General features: G+C 46.1%; 1 protein-coding gene across 1 annotated transcript; it reads right to left on the bottom strand.

Moving 5' to 3' along the window:
• Positions 1–4,551: 4,551 nt before the first annotated feature.
• On the bottom strand, positions 4,552–11,750 carry LOC141938398 (thioredoxin-like). Its single transcript, XM_074857208.1, has 5 exons — positions 11,525–11,750; positions 7,975–8,079; positions 7,156–7,218; positions 6,305–6,370; positions 4,552–4,742 (listed from the first exon to the last, which is right to left on the bottom strand). Exons 1-5 carry the CDS (start codon positions 11,546–11,548, stop codon positions 4,680–4,682), a joined length of 321 nt encoding a protein of 106 aa, XP_074713309.1. The 5' UTR covers positions 11,549–11,750; the 3' UTR covers positions 4,552–4,679.
• Positions 11,751–14,676: the final 2,926 nt, after the last annotated feature.

Genomic DNA, 14,676 nt, shown 5'->3' with positions numbered 1-14,676 from the left:
CACCCACAGCCTCCCCAGAGGTCCTTATCAGACTCTTCTTCCTGCCATAGTTCTGTGCTTGGTCTTCTGACTGAAGAAGACCTACAGATAAATGTTTCAGCAGCTGGTATAGAGTTGGTATAGTTATTGCTTCAGATGCAGAGCAGAGACTCCATGCCATGGCCATGCCCCTGCTAAGCCTGGTGCCCTCTCAGTCCTGCAATCTCTTGTCAGCACATCAGTGTATTAGGTTACACATGAAGGTTTTGGTAGTGGGGGAAGAGGGCTGCAGGAGTGGCTTCTGTGAGGAAAGACCAGAAGCTGCCACATCAGACAGAGCCAGTGACAGCCAGCTCCAAGAGGGACCTGCTCCTGGCTAAAGCTGAGCCCTCTGTGATGATGTATTTGAGGAAGGGTAAAAAGCTGCACAACAGCAGCAGGGAAAAAGAAAGAGTGAGAAAAACCACCCTGCAAACACCAAAGTCAGTGAAGGAGGGGGGAGGAGGTGCTCCAGGAGCCAGAGCAGAGATTCCCCCACAGCCCATGGTGAGGCAGCTGTGCCCTGCACCCACGGAGGTCCATGATGGAGCAGATCTCCACCTGCAGCCTGGGGAGGAGCCCACCCCAGAGCAGGGGGATGTGCCCGAAGGAGACTGCAGCCCATGGAGAGCCCACAGTGGAACTGGCTCTTGGCAGAACTTCCAGGCTGTGGAGGAGCCATGCTGGAGCAGGTTTGCTGGCAGGACCTGTGGTCCATGGGGGATCCACACTGGAACAGTCTGTTCCCAAAGGACTGTATCCCACAGACCCCACACTAGAGCAGGGCAAGACTGCAAGGAGGAAGGAGCAGCAGCAGAGACATGTTATGAACTGACTACAACACCCATTCACCTGTGCTGCTCAGGGGTGGGGAAGTGCAAGAGCCAGGAGTGAAATTGAGCCTGGGAAGGAGGGAGAGGCAGGGGAAGGTCTTTATAGATTTGTTCCTATTTTATTAACCTACTCTGTTTAATCACAATGAATTAATTTCCCCAAGTATGAGTCTGCTTTGCCTGTGACTAATTGCTGAGTGATCTCCCTGTCCTTATCTCAAGCTACAAGCTTTTCTGTCATTTTCTCCCCCTGTCCTGCTGAAGGGGTGATAAGAGGGGCTTGGTGGGCACCTGACAGCTAGCCAAGGTCAACCCACACATCAGTCTCTCCCACCACTCACCAAGGGTGCACTACAGAGTTAGTTTAGCAAGGATTTCACCAGCACATAGCTCAAACCAATTTCTTGGGTGGCTGAACACTGCATGTCATAGAGCACAGCAAAGAGGAACTACTATGCCATAGTTTGTTGCCATTGGTAAAATAGTAGTTGTTTTTTGTCCTTGCTAGATCCAGCTAGTTTTGATGAATAAGTAAGAATTTAAACATTAAAACAATTAAAAATATGCTTACTGGAACCATTCAAGGGGGGAATCCAAGTCTAACTTCATTCAGGACAAGGAAAGAATGAGAAGCAGATGGTTAACTGGCACTGAAGTCAGCCTTACTGCTGTAAGAGAAGATACGGAAGAGATGTGTGGGTCGTTAAGAGAGTCCTTCCCCAAGTATATGACAGCGGTTTCAGACTACATGGATGGAGTTAAGGAGTGTCACTATTTCACTGCAATCTAATCACACACAGTTCCCTTGTCCACTCAGTGACCCTTGGCTCTCCCTTTCATGATAGCTAGTCCTCTCTCATTACACCTAGTTATTCCAGCCATGTGTTCCAATTGCTGTGTTCAAGGAATTACTTCTCTTCCTTTTAGCCAGCCCACTAAGAAAGCAAGCTATGTAACAGGCCTGCAGACAAAAGCATCTTGGTCTACTGGTTTGACAGCAGGGCACAGATCCCAGACACTCTACAGCCAAATGAAACAGACTGCAGTCATTACCTGAGGGGAGGAGAACTTCTTCCTGAAGCCCTTACTCACAGAAGAAGCCTTCATATGTTGTTTATTCTCTGCCATGTACATCAAGTTTCTTCCAAACATTCAAGTCAGTTGGCCATCTACCACTTCCCTCTCTAAAGGCATCTTTTCAGATCCCTGGATCAAAGCAGTCAGTTCTGTTCATCCAAACAGCAGATCACAGAACTCAAAAGTGACCGATGCACTACTGTAACATATGGCAATGACTAGTATCACTCCTTCACATGAAAAGTGAGCAAGCAATGAAATGCACCCACTGAGCTCTCCAGGTTATTACTCAATACCCATGTGGCAGGGCATATGGCCCAAGTTTTTAGCAAGGCTACTTATGCCCATTCCATTTAGGGCAAAAATATTCATTTGCTGTATCTAGGCTTTGTTAAATGCTGAAACCCCATGTTCTTGCCTGTTGGAAGACTCGGTCCAGTTCCTGTCCTGAACTGGGGTTCTTTCCTCCCAGCAGCAGCACTGTTGTTGTAGAAACCGAGACTCCTTATATCTCAGCTAGGTGTAACCATTAGGCTTTGCCATCCATCACCTGTAATGACAAGGACCAACTTCAAACACTCAAATTCTGGCATAACTACACAGTTGAAGAGAACATGCTTGCTGGTTCCTTTAAAGGGGAAGTTTACTTAATGCACAGATCCTCACTGCACATTCCTCAAAGAACCAAGCCTTAAAGAACACCTCCTTTCAAGTAAGGCTATGCAAGTTATTTCATCATGCTGTGCCTACATACCAGTTCTCAGAACAGGAAGATCAGCACAGAAAGCTGACAACTCACTGCACTTGTAAGAACTGCTTTACACTCCCGTTTCAGCACAAGAGTTATTCCAGCCTTTCTGATCTTTCCCAATCCTACCTTGAATTTCCAGTCACTTCTTTGTCACCTGGATCTTTCAAGGCTACTGCAAGTGGCATCTTATTAAGGAAGTAAACAAAGCATTGTCAAACTCAACACATGAGCAGCATTTCCTATTAACTGCACCTTCCCCCTGCTGTAATAGGTAACAACCTGGTCTGGCCTCACCTTGGCAGAAATACTGTATGTTGCAGCACACCTTAGTAGCTTCCTTATTTCTTAAGGACAAAAGTGGATGTTAAAAGGCTCCTACTGAACTTCACCAGGACTTTTCACCAGGGAATTTTTTAAACCTTTCTTGCTCCCAGCTACTGCCCAGGGGGAGTAAGTAGGCCACCCAGGAACTGATTTTAAAAGCAATGCTTGTTTGCAGATGGTGTGATGTTGATGGTACATTCTTGCTCCATACAATTTCATATTATTCTCACCCCACACATCTGTCCATGGCACCACTTCAGGTAGTGGTTTCCCCACTTAACCTGTGTGAAGCCTTTTAAACGCCCAGCTGCACTCCTCTTAGTCAAATAGCCAGAGCTGCACAGAGAACATTTTGCATGTCCTTGTCATTGCATAATCACAACCAAGAGCTTGCATCCAAGATCCTTGATGGCTCATCCTCAACTAAAGGGTGGTCACTGCTTAGACTAGAAAAATCTTGTTTCAAATAAGAAACATATGCAGCAAGCTGTTGAGGCCCCCAGTCCCGAAGAGCCAGGAAATTCATGCATGCTTGTGAAATGAGCATAAGGCTGAGTCACACATGAGCTCCCTACCACAAAGACAAGATGCTCACCCATTCCACATTGTTTGCATACGTATCAGGAAGTATTGCTTTTTCATCAGTGATGCTCAATGAGCAGCACTGCTCATCTAGCCCTAACCACAGCATTAGGCATAGCTGCTAGCTACAGTCCTGCTTACTTCCTGAACTCTTATCCAGGACAACACCCAAGCCAGCAACAAAGCCACTTCGATCGGGTGGAAAACACAGAGCAGTTCTCTGTGGTAACACTGGGAAGAGTTGTTGAATGATACAGAGGCTGTCAGGTCAGCATTAATTTAGACAACCTAATGCAGGTTTGGAGGACTGCAGAGTCCAGTTTACTGTCCAGCACAAAGAAATGTCCAATATGTTCTAAGAATACAATAGTGCAGTCAAAGATAGATGACAATACATAAATCTAAATTATCTTGGGCTTAAGACGCTATTGGTTTTACATCTTCAGTTATTTCTTCCAGAATATTGCCTAGGAACAAAGCAGCCTAAACATACTTTCCTACCAACAGAACCAGAAGGTACACCAATGGTAAGGCAAAACTGAAAAGCAAAAAGGCAGCACCTCCAAGTCCTACCTTACACCTCCATGGTAGGATTGGTATTATGTTCCGATAAGCCAAGTCTTAGCTCTGAAGTCTAAAATGAAGCTTGACAGATTTTTTAAAAGAATCTTTAACTACAAAGAGGTAACAAAAGAAAGCCTATCCCACCCAGTGATCACCCTCTTTTCTACAAATCCTGAACTTCCTTTTCTGTATGTGCAAGCCAGACTGACTTCTAAAGGAACTGCCATTGCCATCCCATGTAACACAACTTTCCATGCACAGCAATAACCCAGTAATAGATCAGATTGTGTGACAAGAGTCATTGTATCCAGACAGTCCTCCTTTAACACAGGAAAAACTGACACCTTGACAACATTATGAAATTCCTCATGTTTTCATTCAAAGAGAGGGCAATAGCCAAAAGTGAAGAATATGTGCTTTAATGTTACATAGATCAAGAGGATAGTCTCCACCACTGTGTTCAGATTTTTTAAAAAAAGTTACAGGATATAATTTTGCCAATCATGTTTCAATGTGTTCATGGGTGGAGATTAGGCCAGTCTTTGAATGGTCTCTTCCAGCTTCTCTTTGTTGGCCCCAGAGAACTCATGAATCTGTAAAGAGAGATTGATTTTTAGAACTGTTGCATTCAATGCTTCATAACATTAGTTGTATAGCATCTAGGCACATACACACCTATTCAATTCTGCTACAATTTTTTCACCTCCAAAACAGGGAGTATTTTGCAGCTGTTCATCTATTCATCTCCCACTCAACTCATGCAAAAACCAGGACAAGAATCTTATCAAGAATAACTTCTAGACTACCATTGCTGGAGCCTTTTACAAATAAAAAAAGAGAAAAGACAATTGATCCTGAACCAATGCTGTATAAGACTCAAATACAGGCTTGAAGAGACTCTGGAGGCCACCACAGAGCAGAGGTAGCTCAGAGTTACCTTGGATTGCTCAGGACCCTTACCAATCAAATTCAGGAAGTATTGCTCCAAATTACCTATCCCTGAGCCTGGCTTTTCTTACGAGAATTGTCCTTGTCACAGCTTACACAGAAGGACAAAGGCAATGTTCATTCTCTCAAAAACAGTGGCTCTGTCCTCCAGTACCTACACAGCTGCAAGGTACAGAGCAGACTACACTACAGAACATGAAATTGCCTGCTTGATACTCATGTGTCCAAAGAACTGCCAACCTCACCCAAAATAAAAAGCCACACAACAGGGTTAAGCATATCACTTTCACACATTGTCACATCATAATCACAATTCTTCCAATTACATTATGAAGCTGTCGCAGTCTACCCTGAGAAAACTGTCAAAGGTTCATTATTAGTCATTATTTGGCCCCATATTGAACTGAAGGTCACCCAACATCTGACACTCACTTTTAAAGGCACAACTCCATTGCCTTCAGCCATCAAACTTCCATCCAGGCATTGTTTTACTTTAGAAAAGCCTACCTTCAGCTTGCTTGGCAAACTAAAAGCTCAAGATAACACATTTAGCTCAGCAATTCTTCAGTTCGGGCAGACAGCCATTCACAGCTACCCTGCAAAGGCAGACCACTATGCTGTCAGAGCATATCTGCACCCCGTCTCATCCACCTCCTGGCAGAGCAGGCATTAAGACGTCTGTCCAGTCCTCTGACAGGGGCAGGACCTCCACTTCACAGGTTACACAGCCTCTACCTAAAGGCATCCAAGGAGTTGTTTTAGCTGTGTGATAATTCAACCACGTTAAAGACTTCTGTCTGGGTGGGATTCCACAGGCATGTACACACATCTCTGCCTGACCATGAGCTGCATTCAGAGAACAAGAACTAGCCAAGATCAGTAAAAAGCAGGGTGTTAGGCAGACAGACTGCAGTCTTAACCCAGACATCTAACCCCATTTATCTCTCACAAAGCTCTGCCTTTCAGACTGATCTGTAACACTCAGTTCACTACCTGTGAACAATAGGGTTTGCCTCATCAGTTAACTGCTGGTCCATGTTACATTTGCTGCAGCAATAAAATGAACTTGCTTGCTCTCAGCAATGTCTTAACGCCAGCAGTGCCACAGACACATTATCAAGAGAAAGCAGGCTCTGTAGTCTGACATTCCCAATCTTCAAGTGTTTAGCTTGCCCACTACAGTTCCAGAAGAGCAGAGCCTACGTACCTTCTTTCCATTCTTGTAGAACTGGAATGTTGGCATGCACTTCACATCACAGTGTGTAGCAATATCCTGGAAGAGACAGAAAATAATCTTCAGCTGTGCATGTCTGAAGGATGTTAAAATTTAGAACCCACTAGCTGCCTTTTGTTTAGGCAATAAGGCAAGGCCATTACTGCTCAAAATGAAGCAAAAGCATTTCTGGAAGTCCATCACTAGCAAAAACGATGCAGTCTTAACATCTCCCTGAAATAAGCCTGAATGATCCTCTCTTCAGCATTTAATTAATGCAATAGTAAAATCACATTTACTACACTTGTACTCTGTTTGGAAAAAAACAGACCTCTGCATCAAAACAGAGATGCCTACTTGTAAGGCTGAAGAGTCCTATGGTAACTCTTGTGTTTCAATCTGACATTGTTCAAATACCTGGTTGACACTGCTGGAACTGCTGTACAGCAGACATTATTGCACTTAATTCAGGACATAAAGAGGAAACAGTGCCAAGAGCAATAGAGAGACCAGATGGATCACCAGACCAGTTGTGAGCCATTGGTTTTAGGTACGATTGCATCAAAGCAGCTTAAGGCCTTAGACTAACACTCCCTCTCAAATAGAGCATCAGTGTTCCCAAGTTATCTGACACATGCCATAGGGCTTCAAGTGTGCAGATAACTTGTTCAGGCATCCTCTAAAAAAAATCATTCTTTCCAGTGTAAGTGCTAAACCCCTATCTCTGTTTCTCAAAGTTGACTCTCATTTTGTTTCAGTATCTGCAAGGAATTTAAGAGAGTTCTTCATTGTCACTTGTGTGGAACTCATTAGCTGCTCTCCCTCAGCATCACCCCAGACCATACCGGCATATCATCCACATCAACTTCGATGAACAGTGCCACATCACGATACTTCTCACACAAACTCTGGAATGAAATAAGAAATGCAGTTAAGTGTTCCAGGAAAGCTTTCTTTTTCAGAAGAAATAAAAATACATAGAAACATAAATGTATCTTTATTTCTTTCACAATATATAACACATATAAGATATATATAAAATTTACATATAAATTGTAAGGCTGGTGCTGCTCACTGCCCCACCCCCCCCCCAGTGAAACTTGCCATGTTAACTTAAAGCAGCTGTTCTGCTGACCAGAGCTAAAATTTCATTTTCTGCTCCAATGCCTGGTAGAGTGTTGAAACTTGTTCAAACATACTTCCCACAGAGAAGACTCCTATCTCCCCAGACAATGGTGAAAGGCCTTTTCTTATAGTCTTCAGCTGCAAGATGCTACAGTATCTCATACATTACACCAGGAGCTCACATTGCCACCTAAACAAAGCTGGAGTGATTACAGTAACTGTGTACAGAAGCATAAACATTGTTTCCATGCAATATCCCACCTCCTGAGGCAATGCAACTGTTAGGACCCTAGAGACCCGAGATACATGTAAGCATTAGGACAGAAGTTAAACAGGTTTGAGCTCCCAGCTATACCAAAGGTCAGTATATTTAACTCAATAGTCTTAAAGTAGATGCTCCTCTGACATCTCCCTCTTCCAGAAAATGCTGGCAATCACATGCAGCAAAAGGAAGTTTCCTCCATGTTATTGTCAAGCAGCACAAAACCATTTGTATATACTTTAATACAGTTGCCAATAAAAACAGAAAGGCTACTTACATGGAAATAGGGCTTGATCATTGTGCATGGTCCACACCATGTGGCAGAAAAATCAACCACTATAAGCTTCGCACCAGCAGCTACCAGTTCCTTCTCAAATTCCACCTATAAAAGAATTGAACACATTAACGATTTTCCCCCTCCTTTCCAAAACAATTTAGACTAATCCCAAGCTAGGTTGCTCTCAGCCTTAACACACTAACCATTTTAGTAGCTTCTTAAACACTTAACTGGGGTATTTGTTAATCATCATGTAATATCTTCAGTATGAATTGCTTTCATCAGTGCTAGCATCAGCCAGTGTCTTACAACTCTTCAATGAGAAAAGACTACAATGCTCAGTCACCCCAACTTACTGAATTGTGGAAACAAGACAGAAATTCATCTAGCCTCTGACCCCCAACTCTGGCAGCTCCATTTAGTGCCTGAATGTGATCCTTATGGTTTTTAAATAATCCATTTTCTCATTTCAGTCTTGGCAGGAAGACATCCATTTTCTTCTGGGACAGACTTTCATCTGCAGAATTTGAAAGGACACAAACCTTTGTACACTCCTCCAGTTTGATGCCTTTTCCAATCAATGGCTAACATCAAAATGATGTTGTGTGGTTTACTTGACATCATGTTTTCTAAAGCAACCTCATAGTATAGTTTACTTATTTTGCCAAGTGAACCCACATGTAACATCACTAGCCAAAGCAGTGCTACACATACAGACCACACAATACAAACTGTTAATACAAACTTCATTTCAGATTATGCATACAGAAGATGGCTGCTTTACTCTCCCCAACTTAACAGACCACAGCATTAGAGTTCTGTCAGCAACAGCTAACAAAGCAATACGGTTACTGCCACTGCACAGTAGTTGGTTTTGCAGCGCAGGAGTTAAATAACACCAGCTTCTGCAATGAGACACAGTAAGTTGAGACCTGATTCTAGTAAGCTATTTCCCCCCCATTAAGGAATGCCAGGCAGGTGAGGAGCCAAGACTGGACACAAACTGGTCACAAGTATATTTAGCAAGGAAGCAGAGGGTCCTGCACCAGCATTCTTATGTATAAACCTACATAAAGTCTTTCTAACTTTCTGTAAGCTCAAATACACCTGGCATTGCATCTCACTGCTAATAAGACATTTCCCCTCCCAATGTAGCTATCTTTAGAAGTACAGCCTCTACATGTTGAGTTCTTCCATCCTGGCATCTTGGATATTCACAGACTCTACTCTACTATAAGATCAGTAGCTAACACCCTACACCAGTGGTTCTCAGCCTCTGGTCCACAGACCCCTGGGGGGGCATGATGTCATCACAGGGGGTCCATGAAGGCTTAAAGCAGGGGTGAGGAACATCCAGCCCAGAAACATTTGGTCTGGCCCACGGAAAGCAGAAATCATTGCAATAAAGATATTATAATAGGAGTGTGCGCATTAACGGATTAACTTGTTTTCCCTTCTCTCCAAACTTGAAGGCCCTTCATGAGAAAAGCGAAATAAATATTTGATGCAGTCTAGTGTTTTAAATCTTGAATCATCTTGGTGGTCCACAGCCACAAAAGGTATTAAAAGGGGGGTCCATGGTGAAGGAAAGGTTGAGAACCCCTGCTCTACACCACTTAAGAGACTCTCAGTCTGAAAGAGATGGGAACCATAAGTTTTCCTGTCTCTCTGCATTCCCCTCCACTCCTGAACTGGGACATTATGCATTCCTGCACCCCAGTCACAAAAGCACCCCATTCCCACCAACAAAGTTCAAGGTCCCTGTACAGCAATCCATACTAGCTGCTCCCTGCAACTACTTACACTGTAAGTTCCTCATTTAAGCCTCCCTCCTCCCCACCTTCAAATCCTACAGCTTGTTTTTTTAGTGTAACTTCTAAAACCTCTGCACTTAACATCACCAGCTCTTTACCAATTCCACTTGCTGCACCTGCCAGTTGGACTATCCCTTCTTACCCTTGTCTTCTGTCCAGCTGCATAATTACTGTATTCTGCAACAAGAAGTCCAGTACTGGGATGTGCTCATCATATGGCCACACACCTCAGGTTTGCTATTGCACAGAACAAGGGGAAAGTGGGAGGGTGTAATACCTACAGCTGGTCACTCACCACACACCACTGGAGACCTGGTCCTCACTACAATCCGGTGTTACCCTATCAGTCATCTCCAGTATCAGCTAAAATTGTTGTGGAAGAGTAAAAAGAGATGCAAGGTCCGAAGGTGCTTATTCTTGCAACTTAAAATACTGAACTAGGGAGAAAAGTCCTGAAAGCTTTCCCAGAGTGAACTGACTAAGGAGTATAGCCTAGAAGACAAACTTAGATCCCATGCAGCATCACTCACAGGACCCTCACAATCAGATCAAACTAACACTTCAACTGAATTTCAAGTTCCAAATGCAAGACTAGCCCAACACGATTTTTCCCAGAATGAGGAGCTCAGAGTTTGCCCAGAGAATATTTTTGGAGATTTGGGTTCATAAATTACAGCTACCAAATACTCTATTGTTGTCTATCAACCATGTCAGCAGCTGCTGTGCACAAGACTACATACTATTTCATCACCAGCCAGAGTATTCTCCATGTGTTGGTCTAGACTTTATTACTATTCTGTATCACAAAGCCACAGACTTGTTTGCATTCACAGAACCACCCAAACAATGAGGTGCTGCATTAGTGTACTGCATAAGTCAGACAGCACCATAATAAGGGAAATACTTATGCCAGCAACACCTGTTATTTAAGTACAGGAATGAGCTCTAGTCACTCCTTTCAAGCCAAGAAAGATGGATTAATGTTTTTCACGAACTCCTATCCAGAAACACAATAGAACTTTGGCTGATCTCTACTAAGAAAGCCACCTGGTCACCTACACACTGGCAGTAGGTAAGGTGAGCCGGGACTTCTAAATTAAGATATCACAGTACCCTGTTACCAGCTTGAAAAATAAAACATGACGTTTCGTTAAGATTTTAAAGGGAAATGAACAACGATTTGTCATAATGTGAGATTACATCATCTCCCTTCTCATTAGGACTATCTGAAGCCTTAGGTCGTACGAGTATTTGTTCCCTCCCCTTGGTGTGAGTGTGTCCCCACCCTTTCCATGCTGCAGCAGTGAGACAGGCTGCTCCCGCCCGGGCAGCGCCAGGACCCATACTGTGCCCCCAGCGCACACGGGCTGTCACCCGCCCGCCCGTCTCCGCTGGCCAAGGCCTCACCGGGGTCCAGGGCGGCCGAGGAGTGGCACCTGTTCGCCCCAGCTCCTCCCGGCGCCCGGGAGCGCCAGAGCGGCCCAGCAGGCCCGCTCCCCCTCCTTCCGCCCAGGAGACGATGCTCACCTCGCCGCCTTTCCCACCCCCCCTCCCCTCTCAGGGCGAAAGGCCGGGGCCGCCTCGCCCGGTGCCGGCGGCCGCCACACCCAGAACGGAGGAAGAAACGCTACTCGCCGCGGCCTGCGCGGCCGAGACAGGCCCGCACCGCCCGGCGCCAACGGCCGCGGCAGGCCCGCACCGCCCGGGAAAGGCCGCCGGGCGCTTAACGGACTCACCAGGCTTTCTACTTGCTTCACCATGATGACGGTTCGGTGTCGGAGCTGAAGGTCGGCGGGGCGACGGTTCAGGGTCCGCGGAGCGACGGCTCGGGGCCGGCGGCTAAACAGCGAGCTAAGCGCTGTCGCTCGTCTTCGGTCCGGTCCACAGGGTCCCCTCGTCCACCTCCGGCCGCCTCAGGGAGCTCCCGCCCGCGTCCCGCTTATATGCCCAGCGCCGCGCCGCGCATGCGCGGCGGCTGCCCCCTCCTCCTCCCCCTCCTCCTCCCCCCCCCTTTCCCGCTTCCCCGCCCCGTGGCGCGGGCCGTGGGGGGTGGGCGCGCGCCCGGCGGGGGGCGCTGCGGGTACAGCGCGCGCGGGTGAGATCCGCGCGGCCGGGCCCTGCCGGCGGGAAGCGGCGCCGCCGCCACCAAAAAGGGGGAAGAAAAAAACCCAACAAAATGGCCCAGCAGCTGTGGAAAAAGTGCTGTGTAACGATGAGCAGGAAGTATCTCGGAGGCACCGTCCCTCGCGTGGATCGCACGGTTTCCCTACTCCTCCTCCTTCCTATTCCCAGAGCCTTGTTCCGCGCCCCCCCACCCCCCCCGCCAAAAAAAAAAAAAGCCCAGGATGGGGGAGCGGAGCACGGTGCCTCCTCTGAGGGCTGCAGCGTTTCGGCAGCGCAGAAGTGCTGACAGGAGCGGTGCTTGGCCCCTGGGAAACACTAACGTCAGTCTAGAGCAGGGGTTGTCAACCTTTCCTTCACCACGGACCCCCTTTTAATACCTTTTGTGGCCGTGGACCACCAAGACTTAATTCAAGATTTAAAACACTAGACTGCATCAAATATTTGTTTCCATTTTCTCATGAAGAGTCTTCAAATTTGGAGAGAAGGGGAAATAAATTAATCTGTAATGCACACACTCATTTTTTTTGCAGTGATTCCATGTGAATTTAAAATAATAGCATCAAACTCTTCTTGCACAAATGGCCCATTTTATGGCATTTTAACGTGCTAATTCCAAATTTGATGCCAATTTTTACATTCAAATTTGATGAAAAGTTTTTACAATTCTTTTCGCCTGCCCCCTTGTTTGTCTGTGTTAAGTCACCATATATTTTTCTTTACGCGTCCAGGGCCACCACTTGGAGGAACAGACTTCAGCCCTGTTGTGTCCCTAAAGAGGGCTGTTGGGTTAAGAAAATGTCTTTAAGAGAAAAACGACCTAGATAAAGTTGGTCCCATCAACCATACTAGCACCAAATATACTAGTGCATCAGGGCAGGCGGGGGTATGTGCTTGAGTATGAAAGGAGCATGGAGGGGAGGGGGTTGTGGGAAAAGGAAGCGCAGTGCTTGCCGCGGGCCAGACCAAATATTTCCGGGCTGGACCTCACCCCTGTGTTCTTTACCCCTGCTTTAAGCCTCTGTGGACCCCTTGTGTCGACATCACGGTCCCCCAGGGGTCAGTGGACCACAGGTTGAGAACCACTGGACTAGATGACTAGAGACACTCTGAGCATCTTTAGTAGTTCCCTTCTTGGAGGGAGACAGCCAGGACCAGAAATAGTCCTCACAGAAACAATTCCTTTCAGCTTTCCCAGCGGAGGAGACTGTCGTGGAAACTTAAAATTCCTTTCAGCTTTCCCAGCGGAGGAGACTGCCGTGGAAACTTAAATTTCCATTTATCTCATTTATTTCTTTGTGTTTTGGAAAGCTATTTTGTTCTACTGCACGCTGCTGCACTACTGCCTGTCCCAGAGTGCAAGAGTGTAAAATGGGGCTGTCGCAGCCGTCCTTTCCTTCTGTTGGGCTGGTAGGATTTAATTTTGGAGTATGGGGTTACTGATTCCAGCTCCCACTACGCAGGAAACAGGAAACGTGGTATGAGGTTTTGGGATACTTGGTGCTGGGTGTGACATGAATGGGGCATTTCTGCAGGCTTTAGCAGCCACGATACCAGCCTGTTGAAGGTTTGTGCTAGGATATGCAACTGAGCAGAGGACGGGAACACTTCGTGGGAGTCCTGGATAAAAAGATGCTTCTTCATAAAAAGAAAAAAAAAAAAAAAAAAAGAGAAAGAAAGAAAATAGAAGATGGTTTGGCTTGGATACAGGTACCAACCCATCCCAACAGGATGTGCCCTCATGTGTTGCTTTGTTTTGTGGTGGACACTGAAAAGGTAGTAACATCCCTCACAGACTCAAAGCTTGCCCCATGGGATTTGTGTTGGTGATCTCTTAGGTTAGAAATTTGTACTGAGAGTAAGTCAGGTTTTATTTTGGAAGTTTATTAAGTGTGTGGCTTACTACAGCAGCATAACCACAACAATCTCTGGACTCTCTTTTCTGACTCCGCAGTGCTGTCCCCTTCTCTGTTCTCCCTGCTTGGGGGTAAAACTACTGCCTAGGCCTTTCCAGACCTGGTTTTGCCTACTCAAAACACTTTTGGGTGCTGCTCTCCATGCTCTTTCCCCTGCCTGTACCATGCCATAAGCATCCCTTTTTTTCTCTGGTGGCAACACCAGAGGAGCTAGGATGTCTGTGGATGAGAAGCAGTGCCACGAGGGCTTGGTAGGTTTTGGCTTTTGCTTTTTCTTCCAGCTGATCCCCTCTGTGCTTGTGTCCATGTGCCCCTGTGGCAGACAGAGGCAGCTGGTGTATGTGCCCTATGCTGCTTTGGGGAGATGCAGGTGCTGCTGCTGGTTCAGCAGAGGGAAAGCAGGAAAGCCTTCTCAGCCAACGCACCTTGTTTTGAAACCTGCTGCTGGGCAGGATAAAACAATAGAGAAACCAAGACTACCTTCAAAACCCAGCTCCAAAATGCCCCAGCTCAGCTCAGCATTGCACATCTCTTGCAGAAGCTGGCGCAAGCAAAGGAAGGAAACAACCCACCGAGAAAATAAATTCCTTAGAGCTGCTTTCTATGGGTGAGCGTGGGTGGATAAACCCTTTGTGAACTATGAGGAGAGGTGCCTACATGCCCTCTGTCCTCAGATCCTGCCTGTGGCCATTTGCATCCTGGTGTGCTTACAGTCAAGCACAAGCTTAGGCAGACAGCAGTTTGAAGTTCAAAATGTTGCTGTGGGATTGTTGTAGGAATGCCTAAAATAACTGGACAGTAATATAATTTATGTGATCTGCGCTTGATTCTTAGAGTGCACTAGTTACTAT

Source organism: Strix uralensis, chromosome Z (assembly GCF_047716275.1).
Source record: "Strix uralensis isolate ZFMK-TIS-50842 chromosome Z, bStrUra1, whole genome shotgun sequence".
Taxonomy (NCBI): Eukaryota; Metazoa; Chordata; class Aves; order Strigiformes; family Strigidae; genus Strix; species Strix uralensis.
This window is presented reverse-complemented; position numbering and strand designations above follow the sequence as displayed.

Bases quoted from the DNA above. Each gene is read 5' to 3' on its own strand.
- LOC141938398 (XM_074857208.1), bottom strand. From the start codon at position 11,548: ATGGTGAAGCAAGTAGAAAGCCTG. The intron at 8,080-11,524 runs GTGAGTCCGTTA...ATTCTTTTATAG, and splicing joins TGAAGCAAGTAGAAAGCCTG to GTGGAATTTGAGAAGGAACT. The intron at 6,371-7,155 runs GTATGGTCTGGG...TGTCTCTTCCAG, and splicing joins TTGATGTGGATGATATGCCG to GATATTGCTACACACTGTGA.